At 46.5% G+C, this 9334-nt stretch overlaps 1 protein-coding gene across 1 annotated transcript; it reads right to left on the reverse strand.

Annotated features, from left to right (window-relative positions):
- Positions 1-4279: 4279 nt before the first annotated feature.
- LOC127344446 (uncharacterized) lies at positions 4280-7506 on the reverse strand. Its single transcript, XM_051370720.1, has 3 exons — positions 7105-7506; positions 6418-6965; positions 4280-4893 (listed from the first exon to the last, which is right to left on the reverse strand). Exons 2-3 carry the CDS (start codon positions 6921-6923, stop codon positions 4671-4673), a joined length of 729 nt encoding a protein of 242 aa, XP_051226680.1. The 5' UTR covers positions 6924-6965; positions 7105-7506; the 3' UTR covers positions 4280-4670.
- Positions 7507-9334: the final 1828 nt, after the last annotated feature.

Here is a 9334-nt window from a genome sequence, read left to right on the forward strand (position 1 = left end):
ACTATTTTTTGGCCTTCTTGTTAGAAGGCCCTGCCTCGTCGTCCAAACTCCTGCGCCTCTTGCTTGTCACCTCCTCGTCGGAAGAGAAACTGGAGGACGACGCGCCCGTCGAGCAGTTGAAACTAGAAGAAATGGCGTCTTCGTCGTCGTCGGACGACGACGCGCCGCCCACGCCAGCGCCCTTGCCCGGGCTCTGGACTTCTTCCTTGCTGCCGCCTTGCCGTCCGCCGCCTCCTGCGCCTCCAACCGGGCGAACTTGGTGTCGGAGTCCTCCTCCTCGTCCTCAGCGTCGGTGCCAGCGCCGCCTCCATCCTCCTCCTGGCCTTCGCTAGCAATAGCATTGCCGCCTCCGTCCTCCTCCTCCTCACTCGACGTGGAGGCAGGGTCGCTGGGCGTGAAGCCCGGATCGCTTGGCGTCTCAGGGATTCCCACCAACGCAGAAATCCGGGCGACTTGCCCTCGCTCTCCGAGTCGGATGGCATCATGTAGTCGCTCATGGCGTGGCGGTGTTGGAGAAGAAGAAAAAAAGGAAGAAGAACGAGGCGATTGAACTTGAATTACCGTAGACACAGGGGTTATAATCTGCGGGGATTAACGGCGGCGTGTATAACGAAGAGGCCGGCGGTTGCTCTTTCGCGGCGGTTCGGCGCTCCATTGCGGCGGTTGATCGGCGCGGTTGGCACACCGGCGCGCGTTGTGAATTCGAGGCCGATCGAACCTGGTCCGCTGCCATGAGGGCCAGTGGGGAAGCGAGCGGGCGCTAGGCGCGACCGCGGAGCGTTCGTGGAGACGCAAACCTGGCCCATGGGCCAGGTTTGCGTCTCCGCGGACGGCCCGGCCACTTTGCGTCGCCCCGCTGGAGGTGGTGCCAGACGCATTTCCGGCCCACGCAGACGCAAACGGTCGCTCAATGTCCGTTTCCGTCGCGCCGCTGGAGATGCCCTAAGGTAAATGTAGATGCAGCTTATAAGAGCATCTCCCATCGCGTCCCCAAACCATTCCCAAAGCGATTTGGGACGCGTCGGACAAAAACAACGTTCCTAGCCACGTCCTCCAAAGCCGTTTTTTGTTCGGCGCGTCCCGATACGGTGTCCGGCGCCCCGAGCTCGTCCCGCCCCACAGGGGATGCACCGAGAACGCCAGACACACCGAAAAGCGAGTCGGGGAGTGTCGGGGCTGACCCGTCAATGGCACATTGAATTTTAACCTAACCGTCGCCTACCTCGCGACGAGAGTTATTGGCGCGCATCGACGGTGCAGTTCCCGCGGAGGCGCAGCGAAGCGTCTCGTCGCACCTAGCTCTACGTGTCGGCGTTAATGAGCGCCACCGCTCCCCCGCCTCCCTTCGGCCTATAAAAAGGGCCGCTTCTCATAGTCCCTCTCACACACAAACCCTAGCGCCTCTCTCCCCAACCCTATCCGCCACCATCTCAAGAGTCGACGCCATGGCTGGTAGAGGCGGAGGCCGAGCTCATGGTCGTGGTCGCGGCAGAGCTGCACGCTCGTCGTCTCCTGCGATGGCGTCGTCGTCCTCATCATCGGACATGCAGGACGAGGTGGGGCCCGTGCTGTTCGCGTCCTTAAGGGCGACCCACACGGCATCCAGAGGCTACCAGATACCTTTCCCAACTTCTTCGCCGGCGACGAGCGCCCGGGCTCACTGCATCTGCGGAAGGATGACTGTCGTTGCTGCCGGTGGATCGTCGACGTGATCTACGACGCTCGCGGAAAGATGTACCTCCACATCGGTTGGGAGAAGTTCGCGCGCTACCGACGCCTCGAAGCCGGCTTCGTGCTCGTGTTCTCCTACTTTGGCGGCAGGGACATGAGCATCAAGTGTTCGACGAGACACGTTGCTGCCGGAACTACCACGGCGACAACGCTGAGGAGGACGATGACTGAAGAGTGTTGTTTCTTCGCATCGAATATATGCACGAAGGTTTCTGGATGTTCTTCCTCGGAAGAACCAACATGGGCACCTTCACCAGCTGGATTTTCAAGTTTGGGTGACTGGGTGTGCCCTTGAATGTTTTTTCTTGGCAACGAACACACGAAACCTTCGATGGCCGGCCTAGTTAGGTTTAATTTTTTTTGCAATGTTTTATATTTGTGTCAACCATGGTTCAAACTATGTATTAGTTTGTGGAAAACCATGTTTCAAACTATATCTTCATGTAAACCACGATTCCCAATTATGTATTAGTTTGTGGAATATTTCTTCTCTTTATTGAAATAAAAATGCAAAAAAACAAAAAAAAAGTATTTTAATGTTTGGGGGCAGCGTTTGGGGGACACGGCTGGGGAGCGACGTCCCCCAAACACGACACGAACGAAACACGTCTCCTAAATACTCGATTCGGCGTTGTTTGGGGGATGCGACTGGAAATGCCCTAATGCCAATAGGATGAAGCTAAATTAATCAGACGCATGGATATTAGTCAAGTTATTATGGAATCTGATTTACTGGAACTGGTTTCGCTGTGTAAAGCAAGAAACAGTCATACAGCTAGTAGTATGCTAGTACCTGTTTTGAAACAGATCCAGGAGCTGGTACAAGGATGTAGTGACTATTTTGATATTCTGCATGCAAAGAGAGAAGCAAATTAGCTGGGTGCGGTGCCAAAACGGACTTATGGCTCTCGGGTGCAATGCACCCCCATAGACCAAAAAAATTATAATAATTTAAATAAGTCAAATTTTTTTTTGAATCTTCGTGGAAATAAAAGATGATCAAGTTTGTATTCGTAAAAAAAATGTTTGGACACGAAATGATTCCCATGGACTCCAGGGCAAAAAAAAGACAAAATTATGACAAAAATAAAGTGAATAGTACCTGGTCATGGGGCATTTTGAGTTTGTTTTTTTACCCAGGATACAATAAAAGTAATTTCCTAGAAATATATTTTGTTTCAGGTACAATACCTGATCATCTTTGATTTCCAAAAAAATTTAAATTTGTTAAAACTTTTTTTAATTTTTGTTTTAATTTTTCCAAGTATGGGGGTGCGTTGCACCCGAGAGCTCCTTTGTATTTCCCGGTGCTATGCACCCTATAAAGTCCAAAATTTGTGGTAATTTTAATATTAAAAAAATCAAATTCTCCTGAAAACAAAAGATGATGAAGTATTGTACTTGTATCCACATGTCCATACATCTAAAAAATTTGTGGTAATTAAAAAAAAATCTATATAAAAATTGGAACCAAAGGTGATCAAGTATTGTACTTGTATAAAAATGTTTGGGCTCAAAATGATTTCCATGGTATCCTGGGGAAAAAACAAGTTTATGACAAATATAGCATGAATAGTACATGGATATGGGGTTTGTTCGATTTTGTCATTTTTATCCTAGATACAGCGGTAGTAATTTCCCCGCGAAATATTTTTATACAAGTATAATACTTGGTCATGTTTGGTTTCCAAAAAAAAATCTGATTTTTTAACCTTTATTTGAATTACCACGAATTGTTTTAGATGTATGGGGTGCCTAGCACCTATGAGCATTGATGTATTTTCCCTCACAACATTGCTAAATTTGCATCTTCTTCTAACCCGGACTGTGCCGAAATACAAATACATCCTTCAATGTAATGAACAAGCATGTAATTTCGGTGATAATGTAAGCTCTTGGTTGACTCTTGCAGTCTTGCCTGATAATGGAAGTCGTCGTTCCAGCGGCAGCCGATGATTGCGAAATCGTCGCCGCTGTCAGCAGAAAGTGTCAGCGATGGCAAGAGAGTTCAGAAGAGCCAACGGGAGAGTTCAGAAGAGCCAACGGTTTCAGCTCTTCTGGGATTTATGCTAAAATTCCTTCAGACAAGTGCGTGCCCATGCTGCTCGTCGACCGCGCCTTCCTTGATTCGTGCAAGCCGCAATCCTGCAAGTTAGATATACTACTCCCCCAAAAGATCTCTGATTTCTTCGATGCTGTAACCTTGGTCCCTTAAACTGAAAAATAGCGCTTATTTCTTCAATGCTGTAACCTTTGGTCCCTTAAACTGAAAAATAGCCCTCAACTAGGCGCACCGCTGTATAAAAAAGATGTGGTCCCATAAACACACACAGATCATGGCTAACGACTTCCCATAATCATTCACGAGATGACGAGGCATTACCCACGAGGAACCATTTACAAGAGTAACGAGACACATTTGGTTCTCTACAAATTTCGTGCGAAATTCATGTCTCCTACACGAGCACTTGACCCTGGTCGATATTCAAACAACACTCCAGTAGAAACTTGGGAGAAACAACGGGCACCGTTTGAGTCGCAACATAAATGGACGCAGATGGAGAACATTTTAACAATGACATCCAACAGAAACTTGTTCTTAACATTCCTAAGCACTAAGCGACCAAGCATCAGATCTTTCCGTCCTCCGCTTTCAGACAATCAGACCAACGAATTACAGATGCATCCGCACCATGTCCTAACCTCTAGGGAACAACCTCGGCCTTCTTCGCTGCTGGGTGTGATACAAACAGCTCTCTACAAAACCAACACACCCACCCTTTCAATTCAGCTCCACCACAATCAGGCAGCCCACTTGGCATCTTCGACTCAGTTTTTTCCTGTTTGGTTTTCAGTTTTTTTTTTACCTGATATCGGCCACCATTCTGCCAATAACAATGGCTCTGAAGCTTTTTATTCAGAAGTCCGCACAACGAGGCTTAGCCGGGGACGTTGAAGTGGAAGAGCCAGGATATAACGAAAGCAAACACCATGCAGGCAAGAAGGAAGTTGAGAAACCGATGGCCCTGCCAAAACCTCCGCGGCTCGTTGCCAGGTGCCTGCGTAGCCCCGGAGTTGCTCGACTCGTTCCACTGCTCCATGAACTCCCCGTCGCCAAAACCTACCACATTGCATGCGGCTGAGCCGCAGATTTCACAAATCCTGAAACAAGAAAAGGGAACAGGTTTTAATTTCAAGAAGAGTAAGCCTCTACGACAGCAGCAATATGGTACTCAGCCCCTATCAAATCACAAATAGGCAGTGGAAAGGCATGCATCAGACAAGGATCTCACAAAAACAGTGTCTTCAATTCTATGCTATGCAGAAATGACACAAGTCAAAATAAGAAAAAATCTGCCGCAGGTAGTACTCTAATCCTAGCACTTTACAATATCAGCTAAAACATTTGACAATGTAATAAAACAAAAGAGCGAAAAGGTTTTGTAGGGAAAAGAAATGACATCTTGTTGCTATCTTCTCCAAAACAGTGAAGTACTGAAGCAGAAAGAAGGTAGCCCATCGATTTCGATGCTTTGCTTTTAAAGAGGCTCTTGATGCTATCTTCTCCATGAATCTTGTACTTACTCAAAAAGGCACAACATTGTAGTTGCTTAAAGATAATATCATGTTCCAAAGTTATATTGACATGTCTGTTCTAAATGCACACTTCATGATTTTGAGAACATGGAAAAGAAAGGAGAAGCATAGTGCACCTTATGCAGCTTACAATAAGTAATTTAAGGATGTTTTTACACCTGGTGCGTTCAACTTCATTTGTTTCTTGCCCCCTTGATTTTTACTACCATTGTCAAGCAGAATTCTGGTACTCTAGCTCATTAGCATTCTTTGGAGGACAATCAGCAATGCCTAGCTTTCAGAAAACAATTGGACCATGTTTATTTAATTCTAAAAACATGAAAATCATAGCTGCTAAATAATTATCGTTGCTCAACCTGCACTACTTACAAATTTGGTCCACTTCTGAAATTCTCTAAGTTTTTAAAATGAATTTCAATTTCAAAAAATACCTTCAACTGGGAGAATCTCCACTGGGAAACCCCCATTCCCCAAAAAGAAGATCCTGGTCATTTTTGGTTAGAGCAGCGAGTTGTAGTAAATTATGATTGTTTTCTCATGAAGTACTCCGTACATTCTATGAGTGTAAGGTGACGCAATAGCACCCCGTGTGTTGTCTAGACCACCACAAAGGCATTGCCATACAGATGAAACAGAAAAAGTCAACACTTCCACTCACGGGCATCAACAGAATTACACAAGAATCTACAAGAAAGGCAACCGAAATAAGGAATCCGACTTTATCTATCATACTGGGATTCCTAAGCATTTTCCTTACCAAACTTTACCTGTCATCTCTCATCTCCTTGTAACCTTTATCACTACTTAAAAAGCTAATGGGATAAAAAAAAAAGAACACTAGTTCCTGTTAAAGATTCGTCAATCATATGTTCAAGCATCGAGATAAGTATTATCTTTTGCAGGCATCTACCCTAAACAAATAATGACAGGTTTGCAGATTTACCGAACTCACGACAGAATAATACAGTAGTAACATCAATATCTGAGTTTTGTATAATAACAATAACAGCTAACGGTGATTCTCAAAGTTGAATTATGAGATTGTTCCAAGAAAGGTGAATCTTGGAACAGGGGAGCAGCTGGGCTTACTTGTTGCCCCTGATCTTGAACCATGTCTCGGCGCACTGCTTGTGGGCGCAGGAGAGGTCGTCCTTGCAGGAGCAGCCGAGCACGATGCCGGCGCCGGACTCGGCGGCGGCGTTCTCGAGGCCGAGGTGGCAGATGCGGCAGTTCAGCTCGTCCTTGTCGGGGCTGGCCTTGGTGATCTCGGCCGGCCCCGCCTCCAGGTCGACGTCGTCCAGCGAGCCCTCCGACACGCACGACTTTCTCTCCCGCCCGACCGCGCCCTCGCCTTCCCCGTTCCCCGCGCCGGCGCCGGGGCGGATGGGCGCGGAAGTCGAGGTGTGGTCCTCGAGTGCGGCGGAGTTCTGCCGCGAGTGCCATGACCGGTCCTCGGCGTCCGAGAAGCGCTGGCTCCCCTCCTCCTCCTCCCCGGAGCTCTCCCCGCCCAGCCTCCTCCCGCCGCCGAGGTGTCCGAGCTCCACGTCAGGCTCGGCGGCGGCGGGGATCGCCGACTGCGCTCCGTCGTTCACCATTGCTCCCGCACGGAAAGCGCGCAACTTTCTCCAAGTAGAAACCTACAAACAATGAATCCAAGGAAAGGGAAACGAATCACTCCAATTGCTCCTCCTTCCTCCGGTACCAAATCCCGACAAAAGCAAAGCGAAACATGGAAGGGAGCAAACAAGAAACGCCGAAAGCGCGCGCAGTAAATACCACTCGCTCTCCCGCAGCCTGCAGGCCGCTCCAAAGCAGCAGCCACCGCACAACACAATGCGGCCGATCACGAGAAGAATCCAAAGCTGGTAGAGTCTCCTAAGCTCTATAGAGATTGGAAGTACGCTCCTCCTACCGACGAGGCATTAGGTGGCTGGGACCTGAGACACTGGATGCGTCTAGGTGGATTCTTGATCCGGAAACACTACCTGGAAGAGGGGGAAAGAGTGAGGGAGATGGGGTAGACGCGATGGAATGTGCAGCTCCAAAGCCGAGAAAGAGTTGAGCGGAAGAGAAAGGAGGGGAAAAGAGAAGACTGTCGGGGAGGGGCAAGAGATGATAGGACGAGACGATGGAGTTGGAATGGTGTCCGTGTCTGCGTCACGACTGCCTTTGGGGTCGTAGTCTCGTGCAGTGTAGTAAATGGGGAAGGCCGTGCCGTGTCATGCCATCTTGCGGAATATTGGATTCAGCGCCGGAGCGGACGGGAGAAAATCCAACCGAAACAATGGTTTGTGCCAAATTCAACCGACTGCGCAGATGTTCATTTAGCAATTGATATCCTCTTTTTGGGACTTCATTAGACCAGCCAAATAAAAAGCATTTGGTCAGATAGTTAAGACCATGCCATCTCGTTCAAATGAGAAGAGGCATAGAGTTTATCCAAAATCAAATGTAAACTTTGATGAATTATATAGAAAAATATCAAAAAGTTACAATGTGCATTTATAGATTTCGATGATTTTTAATGTAAATTTATTCAAATTTCAAAACTATGAATAAAATGTCCACTCCTTCTAGGAGCAAAGGTAGTAGTTGAGTTTCTCTTTTCAATTTAGAAAAAGTAGGACCCTGCTTAAATTTCCAGGCTTGTTTGGTTTGTATGATTCTAACCCATATAAAATCTTCCCATGCTTCACTTTTTATGCAATCCAGAGGGAACCGTTTCCTTAAATCCAATCTCATGGATCTTTTTTCAATGACATGTGTGACATGCATGCACCAAATGCTTTAGCAAAAAAATGGGTGGTTCTCCTTTGGTGCAACCAATTTAACTTCTACAACAAATTCATGTGTTTACTTGTAGAGATTCAACATGGTTTAGGGATTGTTTGGTTCAAAACAATTTCAATGGATTGTATGTCCCTTAGAATTTTTTTTCTATAGAGCTAGTTTGGTTTGTAGTTGTAGAACTAGAAACCATAGAATTTTTCTATGGTCTAATTTGCATGCAATCTCATATGAAACTTTTCCTTTAGTTTCAACCGCATGGAAATTTTTCTTTGTGTCAATGAAAACCATGTCATGTCCATATTTCTTCACACAAATTCCTATATTTTTATTGTGCCGTAGCTAGACATCCTCTCTTAAAGATTCCTTCATTTCCAATTCTTGTAGGATTAATATACCATGCCATCTCAATCCTACGTTTTCCTACTTTTATGTTTTCAAAATCCTACGAAACACAAGGACCCTTAGAATCATGTGAGTCGAAGAGGCCGTGATTGAGATGGGCTTGGAAAATATACACGGGAAATATTCATGAATCGGCCTCGTGCAAGAGTTTGGGCTAAATTGCCCGTGTATCTGTAAATTATAGTAGGTTACGTGCCGGTTAGAATTAAAAGATAGAGTTTAGCTCGTACACGGTTGGGATTATTCCCAAGTTAGAGAGTCTACAGACTATAAATATGTATCTAGGGTTATCGAGGAAAAGGAGGACGATCACGTTCACAACAAACCAATCTAGGCGCATCGCCACCCCTTGTTTCGAGGGTTTCTCCCGGGTAAGCGCTATGCTGCCTAGATCGCATCTTGCGATCTAGGCAGTATCTTGTTTATTCGTTGTTCATGTGTTGCTCGTACTGAAGCCTTTTTGATGGCGAGCAACACCGTTATCGTAGATACTTTAGGGTTAGCATCGGTACTTTCTTGATGTATTTGCTTAGTTATGCTATTCCTAGATATCTAGCTGTCCTTACATCTATTTTAGGTGTAAGGGCAGCACCTTGCTTAGTCTTTATTTGTTAGATTCGATCTGTTACGGTTGTTTCTTGCTCTTCAAGGATTAGTTTGATATCCATATGGTTAGGCCTTGCAAACGGGTTGAAGGATCCAGTAGTGCGTGAGGTACGGTTTGCTGGTCCTAGAAGGGATGTTCCGAGGATCAACTTCATGTTGGTTTTTAGGCCTTTTTCTAGGGTTGGTTTTCCGTCATCTTTCGTATCTG

Source organism: Lolium perenne, chromosome 3, assembly GCF_019359855.2.
Source record: "Lolium perenne isolate Kyuss_39 chromosome 3, Kyuss_2.0, whole genome shotgun sequence".
In the NCBI taxonomy this organism is placed as follows: Eukaryota; Viridiplantae; Streptophyta; class Magnoliopsida; order Poales; family Poaceae; genus Lolium; species Lolium perenne.

What these genes read in the sequence shown, in the direction of transcription:
- LOC127344446 (XM_051370720.1), bottom strand. Translation starts at nt 6,923, where the DNA reads ATGGTGAACGACGGAGCGCAGTCGGCGATCCCCGCCGCCGCCGAGCCT. An exon ending in TTCAAGATCAGGGGCAACAA is followed by an intron (nt 4,894 to 6,417) that starts GTAAGCCCAGCT and finishes TTCTTGTTTCAG; the next exon opens with GATTTGTGAAATCTGCGGCT.